The sequence below is a fragment of the Sceloporus occidentalis genome, unplaced genomic scaffold (assembly GCF_023333645.1).
Source record: "Sceloporus occidentalis isolate IW3139 unplaced genomic scaffold, rSceOcc1.0.p SCAF_57, whole genome shotgun sequence".
NCBI lineage: Eukaryota > Metazoa > Chordata > Lepidosauria > Squamata > Phrynosomatidae > Sceloporus > Sceloporus occidentalis.
Window position 1 is genome coordinate 1,802,741 of NW_028317037.1, and position 27,925 is coordinate 1,830,665.

Here is a 27,925-nt window from a genome sequence, read left to right on the forward strand (position 1 = left end):
TGCTGTAGCTAGAGGTTTTTAGTTGGAGCAGTTTCTCTGAGAGCTAGCAGAGAGCTGTCTTTTGGTGGCAAGCAGGCCCAGACAGCCGGAAAGGGCATTTCTTACACCACTTAGCCAAATCAGTTACCATTAGCATAGAAAATAGAAGAATTTAGGAGCTGAAAGACCCTGCACCAGCTCCATTGAGTAAGGAGAACAAACTACATCAGACCCAGAAAGATGTCGTCTGGAAGAAAGCTGAACTGTAAAGTATCTTTTGTTTAGAGCTGGGGAGGAGAAGACCTTTTATTTTTGTCCTTTAAATTAAATTTTCCCCTTTTTTAATTTTACATCTAGTTTCAGATCTTTTTGGGTATCACGGTTTGTTCTCACCAGGGTACTGGCGTTGCACACCCAAACCTGCCACCACTTTTAGTTGGGTGTGTCTTCATAGTGTAAGAAATCCTGGCGGCCATTGCCGCTTCCGGCCTGTCAAAGAGAGTCAAAGTGTAAGAACTCCAGAGTCCAGAGCACATGGTTGGCGGCCATTTTGGAGCCATTTCTTCTTGCAGAGTCCAGAGCACATGGTTGGCGGCCATTTTGGAGCCATTTCTTCTTGCAGAGTTCTGAGCACATTTTCAGCGGCCATTTTAGAGAGAACCTTTTCCATTCAAGTATATGGATAGAGTTTTATGAAGAGATTAATGTGTGTTTTATGTTTGTTCACGTTGCAAGCCTGAAGAAAGGAGCTAGAAGACTCTTTAACCGACTCCAGGTCTGGCTGTGTTGAAGTAGCATAAGAGTGGTGACAGTAGGAAAGCGGAGCAGTAGCAGGCTGTAAGTAAAATCAGCACTACACCGTTTGTCCTCTTCATCCTTGCTGAGTTGTTGCGTTGGCAACTAGGACCAGCCAGAATGGATAGGCTTTCTGAAGAACTAGCACATGGACACACACATGACACTCGTTCTCTTAGGGACAGACACCCGACTGAAAAGGCCTTAGAACTGCTGTTAAAAGAGGAAAGACACTTAAGCGTGAAAGAACTGAAAGCTTGGAAGAGTTTGCAACATGCCATGTCCTTGCTGTCAGCAGTCTGCGACTCAGAAGACATGCAAAGAAGAGAGCTTGCCCAGCAATCCAGTTTCCTAAAGTGGAAAGAAGTGGTGAATAAAAGGATCCAAACACTTCAAACCATGAACAATCCCGATGCAGAATCCAGACTAAAACAGTTCCTGGAAGAAGTCGCGGACAAAGAAAAAGAATATAGTGCAGTTTTGGACACAGTCAAGTTCCGGCTGCAGAGCTTAGAGCTTAATAATGAGAGTGAAAGGTCCCCTGCCGGCAGTGCTAAGTCCAGCAGAGGAATATACCCAGGGAAGCCTCAAAGTACTAAGAGCTCAAAAACCTGTCACACCAGCAGGTCTTCTTCCCACAGGCATAGTTCCCGCTCCAGTAAAAGTGGTAGTGGCAGTTCTTCCTCCCATGCTAGCTGGAGTTCGTCTATGGTAGCCCAACAATTCAAAGTAGAAAGGATGAAATTAAAGGCTGAAATATTGCATGCCGAAGCAGAGGCAGCAATGGCCAGTAAAGAACTGACCCTTTTTCATCAAGAGGTTGATTGAGAAGAGCAAGAAGCTGCCCTCAAAGCAGAACAGGAAAGGCAAAAACTTGCTATTCAAAATGAAAAGAAACTTCTTCTCAAGGCTAAGGAGGCTTCAAAACTGTCCATAAAGGCCAGGATTTTAGCCAAGAGCTTCCAGGATGATCTCAGTGAAGAAAATGTGAGGTTGCTTCCTACACAGGAGCCTAGAGACAGGATATCTACCTTGTTCCTTGTGGATGAGAGCTCCCCACAAGACCCTGTGGTCAAGTCACCTCCTAACTTAGATGCTAGCAAGACACAATTGCTTGCCGTTCCATGGCCTCAGCCTACAGAAAATTCTGTCTACAAAGAAAAGATCATCCATCGTGACTGTCTACCTATAAATATGGCACTCAATGAACCCTTTTGAGACCAGAAGCCCATGGCGGGGAGCCAAATTCCCAGCCATGCTAGTGTGGCCTTTCAGCAAGCCCCGGCTGCTGAAGCCCCCAAGACTTACAGGCCTAGAGAATCTACGGACTTGCCTGCCAGTCAAGCTGATTTGCCAACTAAAGGGAGTCCACACTTCTTCCAGCCTGCAGAGATGATTCCCACCTTCATGGAGTCTTGTTCACCATTCATGCTTAAAACTCCCAGGAAGGACCTTAGAGACAAGGGAGTCCAGAAATTCTCAGACCTTCCTGAAGACTTTATCTTATGGAAGGTAATTTTTCAGAGAGCCATTAGAGATTTGAAACTGCAAGCAGATGAGGAGCTCACCTTACTCATGGCATGGTTGGGCCCCAACTCATCCCTTCAGGTCCAGAGAATCTACGCGGCCTACGTGTCAGATCCAGTTAAGGCGTTGCAGACAGCGTGGAATAGATTAGAAGAGCGATATGGTGCATCAACAGAAATAGAAGCATCGTTACTAAATCGGCTTTATAAGTTCCCAATCCTCAAGTCAAAGGACTACCGTCAACTTTGGGACTTAAGTGATCTTTTAGTTGAACTTCAGTCTGCGAAATGTAATCCAGAGTTACCTGGTCTAGCCTGTTTAGATCAATACATCACACAGCGACAGGTGCTCCAAAAACTACCCTTTCAGCTCCAGGAGAGGTGGGGAAGAGAGGTGTTTTCTTATAAGGAACTCAACATGCAATGCTACCCACCCTTCAGTTACCTTGTGAACTTTGTGACAAGAGCTGCAAAGGAAAGGAATGACCCGCAGACTGGGTTCCCAACCCTTTACCAAAACATGCGCTCAGAGAAGACTGTAAAGGAAGACAAAATTCCTATCAAGGAAATGGGGAAGGCCACAGTTGTAGTTAAATGCACTGAGGTCACTCAGTTTAAGTCGAATAAAACACAAGAGACTAAAGAAATTCCATGTCCCATTCATAATAAACCACATAGCCTTGCAGATTGTAAAGAGTTCTCAAAAAGGCCTTATAACGAAAGGCTGGAGATAGCAGCTAAAGCAAAGGTCTGCTTTCGATGCTGTGGTTCAAAGGTTCACTTTGCTAGAAACTGCAAAATAGAAGTAAAATGTGCTGAATGCGGTAGCCCGCGTCATTGCTCAGCAATGCACCATTTCAAATCACCTTCAGTGTCACCTAAACTTAAGAAGAAATCAGAGGGTCCTAAAAGTGAGGCTTCAGAAAAGGCAGCTAAACCTACTTCAGAAGCAGAGTCAGTTGTGGCATGTACAAAGCTATGCCAGGACTCAACGCAGATTAGGATATGCCATCCCATTTGTCTAGCTGAAGTTTTCCCAGAAGACAAACCTCACTTTAGAAAAAGACTTTATATTGCCCTAGACTCACAGAGTGACGCATCCTTGGCCACACCAGAGTTCTTCAGTACCTTTGCGGTCAAAGCCAAGATTCTTGAATATACCATATCTACCTGCACTGGACAGCAACAAATGCAGGGTAGAGTGGCAACGGAGTTCATGATTTCGCCTTGCAATGGCAAAAGGTACATTAAACTGCCTCCTTTAATAGAGTGCTCTTCTATCCCTAGGAACAAGAACCAAATAGCAACCAAGGCTGTAGCTGAAAGCCATGCACACCTAAAAGCTATAGCAAAAGAAATTCCTGCATTGGACAAAGATGCTGAAATTTCCCTACTGATAGGCTCAGATTGCCCAGAGCTGTTCCAGGTCTTGAAACAAATAAGTGGACCTCCAGGTGCACCAATAGCACAAAAACTGCCACTTGGATGGACAGTTATTGGACCTGTGTGCGTCCATAGCAAGAGCCCGCCAGCAGCGTTAAATCTTACAGGAAATAGCCAATTTCCAAATTCACGACCCACACAACTACAAAGTTGCTTAAGCCACATTAAGGTGTGTTGCCTTGGTATTATCCCAGACTACGGCTCCATTTTTGAAACTTCAGCAAGAGATGAAGACATAGCCTTTTCCCGTGAGGAAAGAAAGTTCCTGGACATAATAAATTTAGAGACAGTCCAAGATAGTGAAGGGAGCTGGATGGCACCTCTTCCCTTTAGAGAAGACCGACCAATTTTGCCTAACAACCGTCATCTTGCAGAAAAAATGCTTTTTGCTTTGAGAAATAGAATGCTCAAAGATCCCACTTTGAAGGAACAAATTGTACAGTTCATTGAAGATCTGTTTACAAGCAACTATGCTGAAAGAGTTCCTTTGTGCAGTAAACCCCAAGAGCATTGGTTCTTGCCATACCATAAGGTAACTCACCCACAAAAGCCAGAAAAGGTGAGAATAGTTTTCGACTCAAGTGCAAAGGTACAAAACATCTCACTTAATGATGTTCTTCTTAAAGGACCAGACTTGCTTAACAGTTTACTAGGAGCACTTCTAAAGTTTAGAGAAAGGAAAATAGCTGTGACAGCAGACATACACAAAATGTTCTATGCTTTCTTGGTTAAGCCAGAACATCGCCGCTTCCTAAAGTTCCTGTGGTTCCAGAACACGGAAACCTTGGAAGATATCACTGAGTTCCGTATGAGAGTACATGTTTTCGGGAATACTCCCAGCCCAGCGGTAGCCAATTACTGTCTAAAAAGGACTGCAGAGACATATAAAGATCAGTGTAGTATAGAGGCTTATCGTGCAATCAACACGAACTTTTATGTAGATGACTTACTGATTTCCTTCGACTCAGCACAAGAAGCCAGCCGAATTGTTAAAGAGGTACAGTCTGTGCTAAGCTTGGCTAAGATAAAGCTTCATAAAGTAGTCTCTAATAGCAGAGAAGTTTTAGAGACTTTTCCTAAAGAAGAGCTTGTCGAAAAGGATGTCACAACAATCTTTGAAGACAAGCGTACACAGAGTAGCCTTGGTATTCTGTGGAATGTCTTCACTGATAGACTCTCAATCAGAGTTCCCAAACTTGAACTTCAGACTACAAAGAGAAAAGTACTCTCTTCGATCAATAGTGTTTATGACCCCTTGGGTATCGTAGCACCAGTGCTTATAGTGGCCAGAAACATCTTTAGAGAGATAATAAATCAAGTTAAAGACTGGGATGAAAATCTTCCCCCAGCCCTGGATTTAGCATGGAAGGCCTGGGCGTCTCAGATCAAAAACATTGAACACCTTACTGTGCCCAGACAGTATGTTCCTGTAGAACCTGGACCAAATACCGTTTATGAGCTACACATTTTTTGTGATGCCTCTGAAATAGCAATTGCCGCAGTAGCATATCTGAGAGCTAAAAATAACACCGAGACGCATACAGGATTTATTATGGCCAAAGCAAAGGTAGCACCCAAACAAACAATACCCAGATTAGAGTTGTGTGCTGCTTTGCTAGCTACCCAACTTCTTCAAACCATTTGTGTGGAAGTAGAAACAAAATTCCACAAAGTATTACTATACACTGACAGTATGGTTGTATTAGGATACCTTACAAACACTACAAAGAGGTTTAAAATGTACATAACCAACAGAGTAAATAAAATTCTTTCTTGTACTCAACAAAGTCAATGGAAATATGTTCCTTCTGAACTAAATCCAGCTGATATTGCTACAAGAGGAGCTTCAGCCCAAAAGGTACAGTCTTCCACTTGGCTGACCGGTCCAAAATTCCTGATGGAGTTAGATGTTCCTGATCACAACAAAGGTAAAACCGAAACATTCTCTGAGTTACCTGAGTGTCTGCCAGAGATCAGCAGCTGCAAAATAAACTTGGTGAATACAAGCAGTATAAGGTTGCCTCATTTAGATGCCAGAAAATTTACAAAGTTTTCTCAGTGGCTGAGTCTTCAGCGAGCTCTTGCTAGACTCATCCATTTTGCAACTTTCAGGGACAAAGCAGCTTTAACAACCATAGATATGGTTAAAGCAGAAACCCTGATCTACAGATCTACACAGAGATCTGAATTCGAGGAAGAATTCAGATGCATAGAAAAGCAACAATATCTACCTAGACATAGTATCCTTAAAGATCTATGTCCAGTTATGGATACCAGAGGTCTTCTACGTGTTGGAGGTAGACTTCAAAGAGCTAAAATCAAGAACAGCTTAAAAAATCCTATTATTCTGCCTGCAAATAGCCATGTAGCCCTTTTAGTAGTCAGACACTACCATGAAAGAATACATCATCAAGGGCGAACCCTGACTGAAGCAAGTGTCAGAAATGCTGGCTTGTGGATTATTAATTGCAGAAAATTGGTCAACAAAGTTATTTTTCAATGTGTGACATGTAGAAAACTTCGCAGAAAGTGTGAGAGCCAGCTTATGGCTGAACTTCCAGAAGACCGTACTTCTATGGATCCTCCATTTACACACATTGGTCTCGATGTTTTTGGACACTGGGAGGTACGTGCTCATAGAACCAGAGGAGGAATAGTTAACAGCAAGAGATGGGCAGTGTTATTCACTTGCTTAGTGATCAGAGCAGTACACATTGAAGTTGTGGAAAGTATGGACTCTTCTTCCTTTATTAATGCCCTAAAAAGATTCATTTCAATAAGGGGTCCAGTAAAAACTATCAGGTCTGATAGAGGCACTAACTTCATTGGAGCCACTAAAGAGCTGAATTGCATAACTAAACTAGCAGAAGACAAGACTGTAATGGACTTTGCTAACAAAGAGAAAATTCAATGGTTTTTCAATGTGCCTCATGCTTCCCATATGGGGGGAGCTTGGGAGCGCATGATTGGTGTCAGTAGACGTATTCTAGAGGCAATGCTTACAAAATGCAAGTTCCTGACACATGAAATTTTGGTTACGTTTATGGCAGAAGTTGTGGCCATCATCAACAACCGCCCGCTGGTGCCTATTACTACAGATCCAGAAAGGGCACAAATTTTGACTCCAGCCATGATCTTGACTTTTAAAAACCCTGACTGGAAAGATGTCAGCCTTCCTGTCCCAGAAGGAATTCATACCATTCAATGGAAACAAGTTCAGTCGTTGGCATCAGAGTTTTGGAAGAGATGGAAGTCTGAATACCTTTGTCTCTTACAACGAAGAAAATTGTGGCAACGTCCCCAAATTGATTTAAACATCGGAGATGTTGTTCTTTTTAAAGAAAGAGAGAGCCCTCGCTATAAATGGCCTACTGCAGTTGTAGAAGAAATTTATCCAAGCACAGATGGGAAAATCCGAAAGGCCACCATAAGAACTATAAGTGAAGGCAAAGTGGTCAAGTATCAAAGACCTTTGACTGATTTAGTTTCCTTGTTCAGTGTTAGGTAGAACTTTTGATCTAATGTATAAATGGATAGGATAGGTCATAAGGTTGCAAAATTTCGTTGAAATTTTGAGCGGGGAGTGTGATGTCCTGCCAGGACTGTTTGAATTTCCCCCTGCATTTTCCTTTGTGTTGGTTCAGGCCATAGATTATTTTAGTGTAGAAAAGTTCTTTGTATTAGTTTATGGGAGGAGCTGTAGGTTTCCCCTGCTTCATTTCTAGGTTTGGTTTGCCCTTTCCCAGCTGGCTGTGCTGTAGCTAGAGGTTTTTAGTTGGAGCAGTTTCTCTGAGAGCTAGCAGAGAGCTGTCCTTTGGTGGCAAGCAGGCCCAGGCAGCCGGAAAGGGCATTTCTCACACCACTTAGCCAAATCAGTTACCATTAGCATAGAAAATAGAAGAATTTAGGAGCTGAAAGACCCTGCACCAGCTTCATTGAGTAAGGAGAACAAACTACATCGGACCCAGAGAGATGTCGTCTGGAAGAAAGCTGAACTGTAAAGTATCTTTGTTTAGAGCTGGGGAGGAGAAGACTTTTATTTTTGTCCTTTAAATTAAATTTCCCCCCTTTTTTGAACTTTACATCTAGTTTCAGATCTTTTTGGGTATCACGGTTTGTTCTCACCAGGGTACTGGCGTTGCACACCCAAACCTGCCACCACCTTTAGTTGGGTGTGTCTTCATAGTTATTCTGGATCAATTTTAGTCATTAGTACAGAGGATGTGGACGAGCTCCTTGGGAGTATGAAAAAGGCGACTTGCTCTCTCGATCCTTTCCCGTCTTGGCTGGCCGTCCAGTGGGGAGATAACATCAAGATGCTGCTAAAAATATAACTAATGCATCTTTCAGGGAAGGCTTTCTTCCATCTTGCCTCAAAGAGGCGGTGGTTAAACCACTTCTACAAAAAGCCTTCCCTTGACCCTCTGGACAGAAACAATTACAGGCCAGTTTGGATCTTAATATTCTTAGGCAAGGTAATGGAGAGGGCAGTCGCCATTCAACTCCAAGCAGTCTTGGAAGAAATGGATTTTTCTACATCCATATCAAACTGGATTTAGGACGGGTTACAGAGTTGAGACGGCCATGGTCACCTTAGTCAGTGACCTCCGTTTGAGCATCAAGAGTTCTTTGAAAAGGGGAAGTCTGACCCTGCTGGTGCTATTGAAGGCCTCTCAGCGGCCTTCAATACCATTGACCATAGTATCCTTCTGGAACATATGGGAGAGTTGGGAATTGGGGCACTGTTTTCCAGTGGTTCAGGTCCTACCTCTCGGGCAGATTCCTGTGACTTAGGGACAGTTCTTCGTCCAAGAGGGAGCTCAAGTCAGGCATCCCTCAAAGCGTGATTCTGTCCCCAATGCTATTCAACATTTACATGAAGCTGCTGGGTGAGATCATTCGGAGACATGGGACAGGGAGCAGGGAGACCTTGAAACAGTAGTACATGCGCTGGTCACCTCTCGGCTCGACTTCTGTAACGCACTCTACATGGGGCTACCCTTGTGCCAAGTTCAGAAACTTCAATTGGTACAGAATATGGCAGCCAGGTTGGTTACGGGCTCTTCTAGAACTGCCCACATTACACCGGTTCTTAAATCCCTCCACTGGATGCCCATTAGTTTCTGGGCAAGATCCAAGGTGTTGGTTCACTCTGGAACAACCTCCAGATGAGATCCGTCCTATTAACACCTTGGAAGCCTTTAGGAAGGCTATTAAGACAGACCTCTTTCCAGACTAGATGAGATCTATTGACTTGCCTCCCCCTCCTCCTGACCCTGACCCTTGCCATCGTTAGTGTGATGGAAATTGCTATTGATGTATATCGTTCCTGCCCTCCCACCTCTCCTTCAGAAAACGACTCATTTCTTGCCCCAAAAAACTTTTTTACTGTATTGTGTTATGAAAGTTTTAAATTTTCTTGCTGTTTAATAGGATTTTTAAAGGTTGATTAATGTTTTTATAATTGGGAGAAGGGTTGGGGGTTTGGAATTTTAATTGTATTTCTTAAATTGTATGTTATTTTATTACTGTAATCCTCTTTGATTCCATTGAAAAAAGGTGGAATATAAATAAGAATAAGAATAACAACATCTCTTCAAGGGGGTCAAAAGCCCTTTCAGTATGCTCCCAGAACTGGGGGGGATGTTTCTGGGGCTGTGGGTCTCTCTGTTGGTCCTCCTCTGCAGGGTTGTTGTGAAGGAAAAGGTAAGTATGTGAGGGGGTGCCCAATCTGGATCGTGTGGGTCTCTAAGCCTAGTTCTCAGGTTGACAGGGGATTGCCAGAGTTTTGAGGTCCCTCCGTCTCCCTCCTCTTGGCTTTGGCCAAGAGGATTTTGGCTCTTCTCCCCCCCTCAGAGCCTCCTCCCCCAGGACTCCAGATAACCCCCCCCCCAAAGAAAAATGCTATTGAATCCTATCCTGTGCGATGCTTTCTATTTGGCACAAAACTCTTCCATAAATGAGGCATCAGAAGAGAGGGGTTCTCCTCAGCCCCACTTTCCACGAGGGAGGGGGCTCCTCAAAGACCTTTTTACCTTTGGATCCCCCTCCCCTCCATGGCCATGCCTCTGTCCAAGGGTCCCACTGGCCTTCATTTCTCATAATAACTCCCCTAGTACCCGGGACCCAAGGAATCCCCCAAGGAGGGGGCAGGGAAGGAAAGAGGGAGAGGAGGCCTTGCAGGACCCCTGCCTTTCTTTGGGGGGAGAAGAGGGGCTTCTCCCCTCCAGCCATTCTTATGAATGAACAAGGGCTCTCCCCACTTCCCTCCCTCCCTCAGAACAGACTGTGAGGGCAGCAATGGCTTCTGGGGCTGAGACTGTGCAGGCGCATATAGTCCCAAAGGCCCCTCCTCAGCATGCGCAGGGATTGCCAGGTCCTAGATGCTGCTGCTTATTCCGCTGGCGGCCTTTGTGGGAAAGAAGGTATGCGCCGGGGTTCAGTGGCCTCCCCTTCCTTCCCTCCTTTCTTCCTTTGAGGAGACCGCAATGGAGCCCAAGGTGCAGAGCTGGACTCAGGAGGGAAAGGCAGGAAAGGAAGGCTCTGCTTTGGAAATATAGCTCTCTCTGTGTATCCTGTATGTTTGTGTCTGTGTCTCTGTGCTGTTCTTATGGCTGGGATGAGAACTGAGGAGAGAAGAAAGGGTCAGTTTTGGGCAAATTCAGAAATTCTGTGCATCAAAGTCCAGTGTGTTGAAACAGTAAAGAACTTTATTGAGAACACATAGAAATTCAGTGATTAAGCCAGAACTGACCACTCCAATCCAAACAATACATTAAAACCCCTAAAACCAAAAACATGACCCTCTTCCAAACCTAGCCCCCACCTCCAATTCCCACAGTCTCTGCCCCACAGGTAACAAGGCCCCCTTTTGCCATTCCCAGAAACTAGCCCTTTCCCTTAATGCCGGCCTCCAACTTTCTTAAGCCAAAATCCCACACATTGCAAAAGCTATAATTCCCATAACTATTCTAACCAGCTGCAACAAATCCTAACCTCCCATCTACCTAACCTATACCACAACCCACAATCCCCAGCCAAATTGACAACCCAAAGCAATTATCTATACTATTGGCAATTAAAACCTAAACATAACAAAATCCAACTTGAAAACATAGAGACATATTGACAGACAAATTTTACAAATAAGATCACAAGGGCCTTTTCTTTGCACTGCTGGATTGAAAATATATTTGTTGTATTCGTTATTGACAAATATAATGTTAGGATTTGTGTGGCTTCTCTCCTCTGTGGACTCTCTGATGTGCCACTAGGTGTGACTTCTGAGGAAAACATTTCCCACAATGCTGGCATTTGTATGGCTTCTCTCCTGTGTGGACTCTCTGATGTTTCACTAGGTTTGACTTCCAAGAAAAACGTTTCCCACAACGCTGGCATTTGTATGGCTTCTCTCCTGTGTGGACTCTCTGATGTTTCACTAGGTCTGACTTCTGAGAAAAACCTTTCCCACAATGGTGGCATTTGTATGGCTTCTCTCCTGTGTGGACTCTCTGATGTATCATTAGGATTGATTTCCGAGAAAAACATTTCCCACAACGCTGGCATTTGTATGGCTTCTCTCCTGTGTGGACTCTCTGATGTATCATTAGGATTGATTTCCGAGAAAAACATTTCCCACAACGCTGGCATTTGTATGGCTTCTCTCCTGTGTGGACTCTCTGATGTGACACTACGTGTGACTTGCAAGAAAAACATTTCCCACAACGCTGGCATTTGTATGGCTTCTCTCCTGTGTGGACTCTCTGATGTATCATTAGGATTGACTTCTGAGAAAAACCTTTCCCACAATGCTGGCATTTGTATGGCTTCTCTCCTGTGTGGACTCTCTGATGCATGACTAGGATTGACTTGTAAGCAAAATATTTCCCACAATGCTGGCATTTATGTGACCTCTTTCCTGTGTGGACTCTCTCATGACTCAAATGTTTTTCTGTAAAGAACGACAATTACAGATGAGACTGAAAATCAGACTTAACAGAGGATGGTGTTACTCCATGATTTAGCCCTCATTAATCCCTCCTTCTTAGAGATTAAATTAATAAAGTTGCTGTGAGTAACCTAATCATGACCCTGATGCTTATGCCCCTAAATCCATTGAACAGTTGCATTCTTACTCCTAGGAGCTAGCAAAGAAGAGACCATATGGGAACTGCCTTGAGGGAATCAGTAGAAGAAGATAGTCAAAGGACTGTTGAAAAAAAATATTCAATTAAACATGTGCAAAAATACTTTGATTGACAGGTGGCATCATATCCTGTCAGACGGCCACTGAATGCTGAGTCAGAGCCCAAGGCATGATGCAAGCTAACTGCAGAGGATGCTTCATGCTGTTTGTCACCAGGAGAGGACTCACAACCAATACATTATGCAGCTCACATGAGGATTGGAGTGGATTGGATCAGAGTTGTGTGTACAAGGGATGGTGAAGTTGATGGAAGTCGGAGAGGAGAGCTTGCAAATATTTGTATTATTTTGCAACTCAAGATAGAGAAGCTCCAAGGATTTCGATGAAATCGACTGTGTTTGTGACTTATTTTTAAGTGTGAAAAGTCGTCATTGCATTGCCAATGCCTATATCTGGATATTTGCGTCCGTACTCTGCTATGATATTTTTGAGCTGTATTTGGGTTCATCACCCTCAGATTGTAGCGTACATTGGCTTGTGAACGCGATCAAAATTCAGAGCCAACAAGAATCTGAGAGCCGGTGAGCTAATGCCTTTTGTCTGATGCATTTGCATCAAACACCCATTGCATTCAGTTTGTTTCACACCATTCTTCCCCCACAAAGGAAATATTCTAAAGTGATATAAACCTTTCTGAACCCACAGTTTCTGCCCCCAAGCAGAAACCAGTTTCAGTATAAATATCAGCCCCGACTTGCTGTTCTTCGGTGTCAGTCCAGTTACAGATAGACACTCTGTTTGTTTTCATGGCTAAACACCTCAATGCACTCACCAACCCCAATTGTCATGGGAACTACTGACCTCTCCTTATTTCAAATCCTCAACAGTTGGAATAAAGATCTGGATAGATAACTTATCACCATTATCAAAGCCTTACATCTATTCACCACTCCACCTTCGTTACCTAGTTCTTGTGTGTGTGCATGAACACTTATATATATGCGTCTGTGTGTTTTGCTTTACCCCTAAATAAAACACAAAAACCTATTTCAAATCCCACTGAAGATCTGTTTGATTCAGGAACTGCTATAGATTGGCTGAGTCCAGAGGTCACTATTGCCCCAGTAAACGTATTTCACTCTATTGAGCTAAGTACCAAACTCCCCTAAAAGCATAGCACTTGCGTCCCACAACATTCCAGAATTGGCAGTTTAGGATTGGATATTTAGAAACCTTACAAAGTGGAGAACAATAGTGCCTCACTAAAACTAGAAATTTCACGATTCTGCAGGAAGTTGTTATGACAATTAAATTACGTGTGAAAGGGAACTAGGAATCATAGTACAGCACAAGTTGAACATATGTCAACAGTGTGATGCAGCAGCTAAAAAGGCCAATGTGATCCTGGGCTGTATCAATAGGAGTATAGTGTCAAGATCAAGGGAAGTAATAGTGCCACTCTATTCTGTTTTGGTTAGGGCTCTCTTGCAATAATCCTGTGTCCAGTTCTGGGCACCACAATTCAAAAAGATGTTGAGAAGCTGGAGCATGTCCAGAGGAGGGAAACCAAAATGGAGAACGGTCTGGAAACCATGCTCTCGCAGGAATGACTTAAGGAGCTGGGTATTTTTAGCTTAGAGAAGAGAAGGTTAAGAGTGGATATGACAGCCCTGTTCAAATATTTGAAGAGATGTCATATTCTGGATGGAGCAGGCTTGCTTTCTGCTACTCCAGAGAAAAGGACATGGAACAATGGATGCAAGCCACAGGGACAAGAGATTCCACTTAAACTTTAGGAGGAACTTCCTGAGAGTAAAAGCTCTTCAGCAGTGGAATATACACCCTCAGATTTTGGTGGAGTCTCTTTCTTTGGAGGTTTTTAAACAGAGGCTGGATAGCCATCTCTTGGGGATGCTTTGAATGTCTGTTCCTGCATGGCAGAAGATTGAACCAGATGGTCCTTGTGGTCTATTTCAACTATTTGATTCTATAATTCTAAAGTGGAATCATAGCGCTCTGACAGTGAATTATGAAAGGGCCCTCAGTCTTCACAGGAAGGGAAATGGATTCAGGTTCCTTACCCACAGAGGCCACATTCTCATAATTCTCCATCATAACAGAACTGTACATCAGTCTCTGCTTCTTCGTCAACAGTTTCCATTCGTCCTCAGTGAAATATATTGCCACATCCGCAAAGGTCACCTGCAACAGAAAATAGCCCTCATCCAGAAAATGACTAAACAAAAGGGGAGGAAAGCACATGGTGCATTGCAAATATTATTTCAACACTGCAGAAATCAGTCCAGGAAATAAACTTTAAATTCTGCAAGCAAGAAAAAGCTACAGCCTTTGAGATCCAGGTTGTCTTAAATTCTTTCAATATAATATAAAATATGATAAACAATATAAATTAGGCCATTTCTGGAATATTATTGATTGATTAAGATACTGACTATCTCAACATGTATAGTACATTTAGTCACCACTGAATCATTTAGCCATATCCCACCTAATTTGAGAGGCAAATTTCCTTTTTAAAAACCAGTTTTGGGGAGTACTCTGGGCTTGAGGGCCACTGGGCTCACCCTCAATTTAAGTCCAGAGATATTCTTCCATATCCCCCAGCATTTCACAGATTGGGAAAGAAAGACTCATGTGGACAAGCAACATCAGAAGGTGGTCCAGATGACCAAAGTTGTTAATTATAATGATCACACAAGTGAGGAAGGGTACAGAAGTTTGTTTTTGCTCCGACTCCTGGCAAGGGAAAGATCCTGCCCCCTTCCCTCCTCCCCTTTCCCCTATTTTGAGTTGATGGGCTGCACACTCTTTTGAACTTGGAACACATTTTGCAGCAACTGAACTGACCTGAGGAGAAGGGGTAAAGTGGGAGGAGGAGAGTGAAATAGGACATTTTCAAAGCCCCCTCAAAAAATGAGGTGATAGAGGATTAACCAGGACTCTCTCTGCCAAACTGCGACAGTATGTTCTCTGCTTGCTTTCATGAGCCGGCCCAGAGACAGATGAAACTAACAGTCAGGATGGCAACTTACCAAAGAGTTGTTGTACCTCTGAAGCCTCTTTCTGTTGGAGCCCAGCTCCCTCTGCTTGGCCTTTGTGTTGGCCATCATGTGGGAAGGGGGATCCTGGTGGCCCTGCACTTCGGTCACTTCCAACAAAAGACACTCCAAAGCCGTGTACAAAGTGTCCAAGATGAAGTTCCTGAGAAAAGAGACAAGGGTTAGGCTTGCTTTGGCTAGAAACTCTGCAGCACTCAAAATCACTGTATCATCATGACTTCTCTTTCACAGAGGAGGAGCGGGAGGACCTGCTTTATGTCCCAGGTGGAGAAGCTGTAGCTCCTGGGCTGCATAAGAGCTACATTACCTTAGAGATCTGATGGCCCCCTCCCAATTTAGACACTGGTCAAAATAATTATTTCATTTTTGTAGATGATGCTATTTCTCTAAACTTAACTGCTGTTTTTGTTATGTCAGTCATAGCAGGAGCATGAAGTATGCACCTCCTCCCTCTTCTTGCTAAAGCCACATAGAAATTGAGGCATGTACATTTGGTTGCATTGTTTCTGAATGGATCTATTGTCAAAATGACAATTTCTTCACTTTTCCTTGTATATTTTTTTAAAAAGATGCACACTGCTGAATATGTTGCACTTATACAACAAAAATCTATAAATGTATAGGCTTATGACTGAACATTGAACTTGGATTATGCTCATTTGGGGGAAGTGAAGAAGTATGTAAACTCATTTTATAAACCCAGTGAAACGAATACCTCATAAAACTCTAGCAAACACCAATACACACACAGTCCCCACACAAAGGACTCACTGGCGCACTGTGTGTCTGGGGTCTGGAAATCTCACTTCCACCTTCTGGGAAGACAGTTCTGCTAGAGACTGCATTTGGGACTTTATTCCTGCAAAGCATAGGCTCAGTCTCTCAGCTGCAACCCTTCCACACAATCCTGGACTGAAACATTTAAACAAAGTCCACTTTCAGCTCCAGGAATAAAGGCCTACCTTCAATACAAAAACACTGATTCCTGGAGCCCCAGAAAGAGCTTTTCTGCAGTCCTTTATGGCCGTAGCTTCCCCGGGTCAGAGGCCGTCTCCTCAGCCGTAGAGAAGGGTTGCTCTGAGTGCGAAGGAGGAGGAGGTCCACAGGGCTGAGGGAGGGAAGGCAATGGGGAAAGGTCAGTGCCAATGGCCATGGAGGGCAGAAGGTGACAATGCCTAGGAAACTCCTCTGAGTCCCAGCCATTCTAGGAATGAGTGGCAGGAGTGAGTCCAGGGGGCTGAGGGGGTCTCCTTTCCCAAAGGGGGAGGCAAGGACCGGTGAGACCCTCCCCAACTAGGGCCCAAAAGTCTCTTTCCCACCTCTCTCTCCCAGCCCCCAAAGCCCAGCCTCCCCACTGGCCCTGAGTCCCTGCCACCCTTCCTCAGACACCACAGGACCCTTCCTTCTTTCCTTCCTCCCCCCCAAAATGGAGAGTCAGAGGCACAAAGGGACACACTTCCTTCCTTTTGACCCAAGGAGCCTGGCCTCCTTCTCTCTCTGGAGCCTCAGGAGAGAAAGAGAAGCCTCTGTTCAACTGAGGCCTCAGAGAAGGTTCCAGAACATTATTCCCCACAGTCACAAGCAGCACAAAACGGCCACCGGAACACAAAAGCACTGCCAGAACACAAAATGGCTGCCAGAACACAAAAGCGCTTCCAGAACACAAAATGGTCGGTGGAACACAAAATGGCTGCCAGAACACAAAATGGCTGCCTCTGCCTCAACGCTTGGCAGTTGGCAGTTTGAGGCCTTCAGGGGAGAGAGAGACAGGCTGAGGGAAGAGTGGAAGGAGGCCCTGGAGGGATGGGGTCTTGGGAAATAGAGAGCTTCCTGAGATATTCGGTGTTCGCTTCCTAACAAAGTGGTTTCTGGCCTCATGAAGGATTTGGGGCAAACTGGATCTGAAAGGCAGTAGTAGCATTTTCTCTTGCCAATGGGATTCACAGTGTATTTCCTGGACTTGGTATCCCAGCATCCACAGGGCCAGAAAGAGGAGGGGTCCTGCCCTGCAGTAAGGCCCCTCCAGTCCCTCAGAAACAAGGACTACAACTCCCACGTCTTCTTTCTTTCTTTCTTTCTTTCTTTCTTTCTTTCTTTCTTTCTCCCTAGCTGCCTTGTGTTAGTGGTGTTACTTCACATTTGTCATTTTGTGCTTTCAAGTTGTTTCTGACTTATGGCAACCCTAAAGAAAGCCCTTGCAGGCTTTTCTTGGCAAGATTTGTCCAGAAGTGGTTTTCCAAGTGCCTCCCTCTGAGGCTGAGAGAGTGTGACTTGCCTAAGGTCACTCATTGCGTTTCCGTGGCAAAGAGGGCATTCAAACCCTGGGCTCCAGGGTCACAGTCCAATGCTCCAGCCACTGAACCACACTGTCTCTTTTTTGAGTCTTTGTCGTTTCTTGTGGAGTGGCTCCAAGTCATTGTTGACTTCTGGGGAGCCTCTCCTGGGGTTTCCTTGGCAAGAATTGTTCAGAGGAGGTTTGCCATTGCCTTCCCTGAGGCTAAGAGAGTGTGACTTCTTGTCCAAGGGACTCAGCTGGTTTCATGGAGGATTGGGGCACTGGACCATGGCTTCCAGAGTTGTAACTCAACATTCCAACCACTGCACCACACTGCCTCCCGTTTAGGGATGCCATAACCCGGTGGCCCCAGTGATAATCACGCTTTTCGGGGGGCCCTCCTGGTCCCGGCCCAGTTTGGGGCCTTGTTCACGGTTCAGGGTCCGCTCCTCCTGCGACCATAGCCGTTGCCGCTAATGCAGCTGGCTGCGGCGCAAACCCACCTCCTCCTCCTCTTCATGGTGGGCTGGGCAGTGCAAACCCACCTCCTCCTCCGGCTCCACCTTCCTCCTCCTCCTCGGCGGCAGAAGCGCCGCCGCCGCCGCCACCGCATCAAGGCTTGCCCACCCGCGCACATGCCATTGGCCAGCTGGCCAGCTGGCCAAAGAGGACGGGCTCCTCACCGCGCGCCGCCCAGGCCTCAGCAGGCACGCCAGCCAGCCTATGGAGGAGGAGGGGGGAGCAGGAGGAGGAGGAGGAAGGAGCCGGAGGAAGGGTGCCTGAAGGCCAGGGCAGAATTGGGCCGGAGGAGGAGGAGGAGGAAAGCTGAGTCAGTGGCCATTAGGTCTGCCTTGGTTTTTTGGGGTTTTTAAATTATTTTTAAAAATATAAAATACTTATTTTATTTTATTTTATTTTATTAATTTTTATTATTGCTTTTTTATTTCTTTAATTTTTATTATTGATTGTTTTATTTTATTTCATTAATTTTTATTATTGCTTGTTTTATTTTATTTCATTAATTTTTATTATTGCTTGTTTTTATTTTATCTCATTAATTTTTATTATTGCTTGTTTTTATTTTATTTCATTAATTTTTATTATTGCTTGTTTTATTTTATTTCATTAATTTTTATTATTGCTTGTTTTATTTAATTTCATTAATTTTTATTATTGTTTGTTTTTATTTTATTTCATTAATTTTTATTATTGCTTGTTTTTATTTTATTTCATTAATTTTTATTATTGCTTGTTTTTATTTTATTAATTTTATTATTGCTTGTTTTATTTTATTTTATTAATTTTTATTATTGCTTGTTTTATTTTATCTCATTAATTTTTATTATTGCTTGTTTTTATTTTATTTCATTAATTTTTATTATTGCTTGTTTTTATTTTATTTCATTAATTTTTATTATTGCTTGTTTTATTTAATTTCATTAATTTTTATTATTGCTTGTTTTTACTTTATTTCATTAATTTTTATTCTTGCTTGTTTTATTTTATTAATTTTATTCTTGCTTGTTTTATTTTATTTTATTAATTTTTATTATTGCTTGTTTTATTTTATTACATTAATTTTTATTATGAAATATATACACCCCTGCCTTGTTTTTTATTTTCCCCCCATTATTTTTTATTATTAAATATATGCAAGTGCATTTTCTGTGTATTTGTGGCGCTTTGAATGCTAACAAGTCTGCCTTTCTTGGACAATGATGATGATGATGATGATGATGATGATGATGATGATGGTGATATTGATATCACGAAGCCTCTGAGGCACGGCCAATGTAACTTGCTGTGAATTTTACAAACTCATGCGCAGTGAAGAAAAACCACAGTCCCTTGACCAAGTACACACTTCGGAGAAGTACAGTTGAACCCGAGGGCAAGTCCATTTCTGGCATCTGTCTAGGAATAATGCCAAAATGTCCTCCATTTTGATCATGCCTAAAAAACATGCATTTATATTAACATTTAAAAAAAACCCTCAATTTTTTGCACGTCCTCCATTTTTAAAAATGTGTCCTACATTTGAAAGGAATTTAAAAAACACATTATAAGAAAAGGATTATTAAGGATATGGGAACATTATAAGAAAAAGTTTTATAGGAGAATACCCCAATGGACGTCACCGCAGGAGGCCCATTTCGGGAAGTTTAGAAGGAGTAAGGAACAATGGATAAGATATGAACAAATACTAGAGGAGGATAAGAAGGGATACTTAAAAATAAAATCCAGAGAAAAATTAGAAAAGGAAAATATGAGGATAGAATGGTTCCCATATAAGCAATTGGAGGAAAGGCTCAAAAAAGATGTAAAACAAGAGGGAATAGAAACCACAAAAAATGAATTAGATAAGATAATCTTTGAAAAACAAAACAAGAAGAAAATATCCAAATACTATGCGGGGCTGCTAGAAAGGGATTTAGAACAAGAAAGGATAAAGGAGAACATGACAAAATGGAGTCAATTGATGCAACATAATATAAATCTGGATGAGTGGGAAAGAACGTGGGAAAAAACGAATAAATTTACTTTAGCCCAAAATTTAAAAGAAAATTATTATAAAATGTTTTATTTGTGGTATATTACGCCGGCTAAGATATCTAAAATGTATAAAAACACAAATAAGACATGTTGGAAGTGTAAAAAAGCAGATGGAACCTTCTACCACATGTGGTGGACATGCACAAAAGCTAAACAATTCTGGAATGGGATACATTGTGTGATGAAAGAAATAATAGGGGGAAGATTTCAAAAGATTCCGGAACTATATTTGTTGAATATGACCTGCAAAGTAGAGAAGGAAATAGAGAGGAAATATGGGAGGATAATTTTGTATATGATTTCGACGGCAAGATTACTATATGCCCAGAGATGGAAAACAACGCAAATACCAAGTATAGAGGATTGGTTGAATAAGGTGATGGAAATGAAAGATGCAGATAGACTGTCCCGAAGTATAAAAAGAAAAGAAGAAGATGAGGAAGATGAAGATGATGATGTATGGAATATAATAGAACAGTATTGGAATAGGTCTATGGGAAGAAGAGAAGGTAAAGAGGAAAAGAAAAAGACATAGGAAAAATGGGTTGGGAAGGGGAAAAGGGGGGGAAGGAAGGGGAAGGAGCGGAGGGGGAGGGAAAAGGGAAGGGAGAGGGGAAGGGAATTGAGATTCTGTAAGATGTGAATGTGAATATAACTATGTATGAGGAATAAAATAAAATAAATAAATAAATAAAAAGAAAATTGCTGAAATTACTCAATGCTACCTCTGAGAAAAAATCTTAGTAAAGAATTTCATCCCTAACAGGATATTGCTAGTAATGTTATATATATATATATATATATATTGTTACAGAATGTTCTACCTTCATCATAAATTATTCTAGCTTCACTAAACTGAAAATAGCCATAGTGATTTATATTCAGTGAAATTTTAGTCACTGCCCTGATTTCTTGTTTCTATAAACGACCAATGTACCTGCTTAAAAAAAAAATCTTACTGTGGTTATTGAACAGAGTAGTACAATGGAGATACTATAGTAAAAACTATCATGGCTCAGAAAAAAAAAGAAAAGAAATTGTTGCCCTACATTTGTCCTACATTTGTCCCGGTTTGGAGCTCCTGACTTATGGCAATCCTACTCCCGTTCCCATGTACAACCTGAGAAATAATTGCAGACTTTTATCTGTTCTTCATGTGTGTCTTCAATTCAATTACAACTTATGGCAACCCTAAGGCAACCTTACCATGGGGTTTTCTTGGCAGGTTTCTTCAGAGAGGGGTCTCCAATGCCATTGAGGCTGAGAGAGTGTGACTTGCCAAGGGTCACCTAAGTCTAGGGCTGCCATAATTGTCCACTTTTACCAGGGACAAAATGTAGGACAAATTCAAGACCAAACTGTAGGGCAACTGCAGGACAAAACTCAGCTCAAAATGTAGGACATTTAAGGTCCACCATTTTTCTTCAATGTCCTACATTTTGGGCTGAGTTTTGTCCTGCAGTTGTCCTACAGTTTGGTCTTGAATTTGTTCCACATTTTGTCCCTGGTAAAAGTGGACAATTATGGCAACCCTACCTAAGTCCAAAACACACTGCAGCAATAATCCAATCTGAGATTGCTTTAACTGCCCTGGGTCAGTGCTAAGGAATTTTGGGAAATGTAGTTTTGTGAGACATTGATCCTTCTCTGTCAGAGGGCTCTGGTGCCACAATAAGTCCCTCCCTCCCAACACTTTCACATTTACCCCCAAAACCAGAGCAAAGCTGGCAGATGGAAAGAGGTTTTAAAGCAGCATTTAAATCTACCATATTTGTTATTAAAACACTAAATGTCCCAAATGCTATTATCAGTTTTGTAGCTATTATTACAGAAAGACGTAGAGTGCAAACTCCTCAAGTACCTTTATTTTCTGGAGTGAGATGGGCTTTTCCAACTGACTCACTGTGATGATCTCCGGTGGTCCAAGCAGACAAACTGCGGCCCTGGAATAATAATAATAATAATAATAATAATAATAATAATAATAATATTTTATACCCCTCTCTTCAGCCAAAAGGCTATCAGAGTGGATTACAAATTGTTAATTAGACATTTAGACATTATGGCTCTTAGCCCAGCAGACCCTTAACTTCCTTAAATCCCGCTGCCATTATCCTGTGAATTATAAAAGGGTTTCCCTTAACCTACACTGGGACCAGTTAAGGAACTTTATTTCTACTTCTTTACTGATCTTCCAAACATCAACCGATCCAAAACACGTGTAAAAGGAGGGTCGAGTAGTAGATACTCCAAGGAGGTATGTATTATAGATAACAAAATATAACTAAAATATAAGTCACACAAGGTATTAAGAATCTTGCAGGTACAATATTTGTAAGTATATAATATTCAATTCATGCAAGCTATTAAAAGAATAAATAAACCTAAACATTAAATTCTGAGACTAACTTCCAAGATCCGCTCTTTCACTCTCTCTCTGGATCTCCAACCGACACAATTCCCCCAACTGTCTCTTGGTCTCTCAGGCCTTATATCTCCTTCTCACGGAAGCTTCCAGAAGAACCTTCATCTTGCTCTCTCATTGGTCAAGCAGTGATGTCACTGTGCATTTGAATAAACCTTCCTTTACTGACTGAAGACCTCCATTGACTTTCACTTTCCTAAGCCACTCACCAGCCTCACCTTCCTTCACACCAAATACAAACTTATGGGGTTCCAGGTTCTCTTTTCTTCTCGCTAGCAGCAATTGTTGTTGTGTGCCTTGAAGTTGTTTGGACTCATGGTGACCCTAAGGAGAATCTATTATAGGGTTTTCTTGAAAGATTTTCATCAGAGGGGTTTGCCATTGCCTTCTTCTGGAGCTGGGAGAGTGGGACTTGCCAAGTGTCAACCATTGGGGTTGCATGGCAAGCAGTGTTTCACTGACTTCAGCCTGTTACAGATGGGCTCTTGAGGCGCCCCCATCATGTGCTAGGGATTGACTGGGGACCTAGGGTCCACACCGGCCTCACTCCTAGCACGTGACAGGGGCCTAATAATGGCAGCGCCCTATACACACAGGCACCGCCATTATTATGTGCCATAACCGCACCGCGGGAAGAAGTCCCATTTTGGGGCTTCTTTTTTGCTCCATGCAGGAGCCGCACGGTTTGGCTGCTGCGGCTCCCTCACGGAGCAACCAGCAGCGCCGGCAGACCGCTGCTTTTAGGCAGTCTGTAAGGGGCCTTCATTTCCAAAATTGACCCAAAGCAGCCACTTGCCTTGCTCAATATACCAGTACTTTCTCTCTTCTCTCCCTCCCCCCAGTAAAACAGTGGACCTAATGCCATGAAATAGGTATGGAGGGTGCTAGGGTTGTTCCTCAAGAGGAAAGGGGGCAGTCGCCCAAAAAAGTTTTGGGACCACTGATCTAGACAGTATATTTCTATTAAAATAGCCTACAATCACACTGGCCTTTTTAGGTTTCGTCAGAGGGCGGGGGGTTGCTATTGCCTGCAATAGAGTGCCTTGGGTTGCCCACCCCCAGAAGTCATGCCCCTGGAAGATTGAAGTCCTGGCCCCAGAAGTCCCACCCCCAGAAGGGGGACGTCCCGCCCCTGAAAGTCGCGCACTGGCACCCAATGAGTCCCAGTGCAGGAATGCCACTGACATATGTATTTATGGCACCCTTCCTGCTCCATGTAAAAAGAGTAAGGGAAACACATGTTACAGAAGAAGCAACCCCCCCCCCCCCCCCCCCAAATATAATACTTTCTAGCCAAGGTTTAAGTCCTGGGGAAAAGGAGGAAAATAAGGGTTTGATTCAGGGGTCATCAAATGTTGTGTGCGTCAATGAAAGGCTAGAGAGAGGTCAGAAATGCATCTTCAGCATCCTTTCTCATGGTCACAAGCCAGTTGAACTCTAGCAGCCCCTCATTAATCCTTAGACTGATGCTTCCATAATTGATGCTGTCTTTCACAGATTCTAGAAATGCAATGAAGAATACAGAATGCTCCAAATAATGCAAAGGTTTATTCAATGTTCTTATAAGGATAAGATACTTTCAGACCAAAAACTTTGTAGAAGATGTGCCATAAATGAAGATTATAATAGAACATTACAAATAGAATAGGACAAAATGTATAAAATATGCCTCTCCAAAAAACTATATTCAATTGCTGACATTTATACCATTTCTCTAAAGGTGTAAATTCTGAGAAAAACATTTTCTGCAGTTCAGGCATTTGTATGGCTTCTGTCTTGTATGAATGCTCTTGAAGTATGTAAAGATAGCACCTGAAGTAAAATATCTGCATCTCCATTGCATTGATGGCATCTCCAAGGTTTTTCTCCTGTGTGGACCCTCTGATGCACTTCAAGCTGTGACTTCTGAGCAAAGCATTTTCCACACTGCTGGCATTTGTGTGGTTTCTCCCGAGTGTCGATTCTCTCATGAGCCGCAAGTTCTTCTATAAAGAAGGAGAAACACAGAAAAGACTCATCTCAGCATTAAGAGAGGAGAGGCCTCTGGATTCTACAATGGAGCTAAGCAAGAAGAGAGATAAAGGAGTTTTAGTGTTCCCTTTCCCTCCCTTCATAGATATTAGTCATAATTGCTACATGGAATACCTTAAAATGTCTGAAAACAAGGACTTGAGCTGGTTACCTCCAGTTTACTTGTTTAGTTGTTATTGTTTTTCAGATGCATGGCTGCCTGACAATACTCTTCTAGTTGTTTTATGGACACCTCTTCTGGCTCTATTGAGGGCTTTCCCTGAGTTACTTTCCTGTCCAAACAGAGCTAGACTTTGGCCTTCTTCCCAAGAGGATACTGGAGGCCTGTCCAGAACATAGAAACAACAAAACATAGTTTAAAAAGACCTGAAACCTTGCTAAGGGATGTAATGAAGAGCATTTGGGGCCAAAAGATATCAAGTGTCATTGTTCTTTCCTAGGATATCCTAAGATCTGCAGTTTAGCAAAGGGCATTTACAATCATAACTAGAGAGCTCTAGTGGCTCCGTAAAGTTAGTACAAATCCCAAGATTCCCAGGATGTTGCTTTGACCATTAAAGTGGAACCATAGAGCCATGTATGTAGCATGCAAGGCCCCCTGTTCTGTAAGAAGGGCAATGGGTCCAGTTTCCTTTCCCAGAGAGGACACACTTCCATAGATTTCCATCATCACCTCATTCTACAAAGATTTTTGCTGCGGACCCAAGAGAGGCCCTTCCTCCTCAGAGAAGAAGACTTCCACGTCTGGAAAGGAGATCTGCAACAGAAAGTAGCCCTCATCCAGAGACTGACTGAGCAAAAGGGGAGGAAGAACACAGAGCATCCCGAATATGATTTGATCACTTCAGGATATCAATTGAGTGGGATACATTGGGATATCCTCCCTTCTCTTTTCCTTGGCTCCCTGGATTTTCAAGAATGGGGAGAGAGGGAAAGACAAGGCTGCAATCTTGGTCCCTGATCCTCTAGATTCCTCCTTGATGGAGACTGTGTTTAGCAATGGAGGCTCTTCCCTGGAGGTCTTCCCAATCTGCTTCAATGAACTGACAGAAGTCTAGGGCAGCCTTTATTATTCATTGATTTATGTCTGTGTTAGATTTCTAGTCTGTCTGGAGGTCAAGTTCTCTTTGGATCCAAGGCAGAGAGCACTCCAGGGCCCTCTTCCCTTCCCTAGGAATAGAAATAGGAAGACCACTATTCAGTCCATTAGGAATGGCTTTCTCTCATGACAGCTCCAAACCAACTGCCTTCACCAGGAGCATCACTGCATCAAAATGGAGGACCAGCCCTGTCTCAAAGCCATGGGTTCAATGCTCTTCTAAGAACAGAAGAAGTCCTCCTGAGGACACTCTGAGGGCTGCCATTGGCTGGAATCTCAGTCCTTCCCACCATCCCTGGCCCTGATTGGCTGGAATTCCAGTCCCTGCCTCTTTGTGTTCTGGAGGCCATTTTGTGCTGCTTGTGACTGTGGGGAATAATGTTCCGGAACCTTCTCTGAGGCCTCAGTTGAACAGAGGCTTCTCTTTCTCTCTGAGGCTCCAGAGAGAGAAGGAGGCCAGGTTCCTTGGGCCAAAAGGAAGGGTGTCCCTTTGTGTCTCTCTTCTGAGAGGGTTTCTTACACAGCTCCTGGGTCCATATAGGTGAGCTAGGCAGCTGCCTAGGGGCGCCAACCTCTAGGGGGTGCCAGAGAGAGAGGAAGAGAGAGAGAGAGAGGCTGGAGCCAGAGGATCATAGAATCAGCCAAGCAGAGCAATCAGCAGCACTGCCAGCCTCCGAGTGGCAGGAAGAGAGAGCTGCTTGCTGAGGCTGAAAGGGGGGAAGAAGTTTGCTGCCCTCTGCAACTCCTGGGCTGCATCCACACTGGAGAATTAACCCAGTTTGGCACTGCTTTAACTCTTTTTGGCTCAAGGCTATGGAATTCTGGGAGCTGGAGTTTGTTGTGGAATCCAGAGCACCTCCCTCCCCCTTCCTTCCTTCCTTCCTTCCTCCCTCCCTCCCTCCCTCTCTCTCTCTCTTTCTTTCTTTCCTCCTGTCCCTCCCTCCCTCCCTCCCTCCCTCCCTCCCTCCCTCCCCCTTCCTTCTTTCCTTCCTTCCTTCTTTTCTAACTTCCCCCTTCCTTCCCTTCCTCTTCCTTCCTTCCTTCCTTCCTTCCTTCCTTCCTTCCTTCCTTCCTCTCTCTCTTTCTTGCAAAGAGAGACTTGTTCAGGGAAGGCTTGCCATAGCCTTCCCCTGAGGCTGAGAGAGTGTGACTCACTGCGCATTTCCATGGTCTCATTTCTCCACCCCCACCCCCCCCCCCAATAAACTCCTTCCTCCTTCCCAGACTTTGGCCCTATTCTTCCCTATTCACCCACCTTGGCCTCTCTTCCCATCACTTGTTGTTGTTTGTTGTTGTTGTTTGTTGTGTGCCTTCAAGTCCTTTCTGCCTCCTGGCCATCCTCTCATGGGGTTTCCTTGGCAAGGTTTGTTCAGAGGAGGCTCACCATGGCCTTCCTCTGAGGCTGAGAGAGTGTGATGCCCCACCCAGTGGAGTTCCATGGCCGAGCTGGGATTTGAACCCAGAGTCATAGTCCAATCAATGCTCAAACAACTAGTCCACACTGGCTCCAACAATCCACTTTAAAAGCTTGGTCTTTTTCCCAGATTTCTTCACCGCAAAGGAAGGCACCACAAAATGGAAGACATTCAAGAAAAAGGGAGGACAGGACTCAAGAAAAGCTCCAAACACTCCTAGAAATGTTAATGTATGCTTCTTAGTCATGCTCAAAATGGAGGATGCTTTAGAATACCTCCTGGACAGAAGGTTGGAATGGAGGACATGTCCTGGAAGAGGAGGAGGTCTGTCCTGCCCTGAGGTCAACCTACCATGGGGTTTTCTTGGCAATATGAGTTCAGAGAAGCTTTGCCAGGGCCTTCCTTTGAGGCTGAGAGAGTGTGGCTTGCCACTCTTGGTGGCTGTGCCTACTATGTGTCTTTTCTTTCTCAACCTGGAGCCATTCCCATCCTTTTTTCATAGGCTGCATCTACACTGCAGAAGTAATGCCATTTGACACCGCTTTAACTGCTCTGGCACCATGCTATGGAATCCTGGGATTTAAATGTTTGGAGGAGAATTCGCCTTCTCAGTCAGAGAGCAGTGGAGCCACAACAAACTACAAATCCCAGGGCTCCATAGCATGGAACCCGCAGGATGACCAGATGTCCTCTTTTTCGGGGGTATACCTTACATTTCAGTCTTCTGTCCAGGAGGAATTCCAAAAATGTCCTCCCTTTTGAGCATCACTAAGAAGCATGAATTTATATTTATATGAGGGGTTTCAGCTTTTACTGGTCATGTCCTCCATTTTACTTGAAAGTCCTACATTTTGCGGTGCCTTGTCCTCCTTTGCAGTTAGTACAACTGGTCACCATGGGAGCCAAAGGTGGCTAAAGTGGTGTCAAACTGCAGCCCCGGTCCTCTCACCTGGTGACCCTTCTGGTTTTCTTTCTTGTGAGACCCTTTTCTGCCCCTTGGGTGAAGATTTCTAGTTTTTAGGGGTCATACATGGACCACTACTACCCCATAAATTCATGGGATGGGACCCAGATTTTTCCACATCATTAGAATGAATAATGCTTCCAGCTTGCAAAAGGAATATGTGTGCGTTAGTCGCCATTCGAAATATCACAGCA

General features: G+C 43.5%; 2 protein-coding genes across 2 annotated transcripts in view; one reads left to right on the plus strand and one right to left on the minus strand.

The window, feature by feature from the left end:
* The first annotated feature begins 3,326 nt into the window (after positions 1-3,326).
* LOC149287681 (uncharacterized) lies at positions 3,327-6,278 on the plus strand. Its single transcript, XM_089492545.1, has 3 exons — positions 3,327-4,740; positions 5,602-5,739; positions 6,258-6,278. Exons 1-3 carry the CDS (start codon positions 3,490-3,492, stop codon positions 6,276-6,278), a joined length of 1,410 nt encoding a protein of 469 aa, XP_089348671.1. The 5' UTR covers positions 3,327-3,489.
* Positions 6,279-10,745: 4,467 nt separating this feature from the next.
* The window catches only part of LOC149287682 (uncharacterized), a 39,844-nt gene continuing 22,664 nt past the window's right edge, over positions 10,746-27,925 (minus strand). Inside the window, exons 3-4 of the mRNA XM_089492546.1 lie at positions 24,079-24,174; positions 10,746-11,649 (exon numbers count right to left, since the gene is read on the minus strand). Of these exons, the coding sequence (XP_089348672.1) occupies positions 10,967-11,649; positions 24,079-24,174 (779 nt within the window). The 3' untranslated portion in view covers positions 10,746-10,966. The remainder of the gene's footprint in view (positions 11,650-24,078; positions 24,175-27,925) is intronic.

Coding starts and splice junctions, on each gene's coding strand:
- LOC149287681 (XM_089492545.1), top strand. CDS start 3,490: ATGCAGGGTAGAGTGGCAACGGAGTTCATGATTTCGCCTTGCAATGGC. Junction 4,741..5,601: donor CCAGCCGAATTGTTAAAGAG/GTACAGTCTGTG, acceptor TCAGCCCAAAAG/GTACAGTCTTCCACTTGGCT. Junction 5,740..6,257: donor GCAGCTGCAAAATAAACTTG/GTGAATACAAGC, acceptor TGTGACATGTAG/AAAACTTCGCAGAAAGTGTG.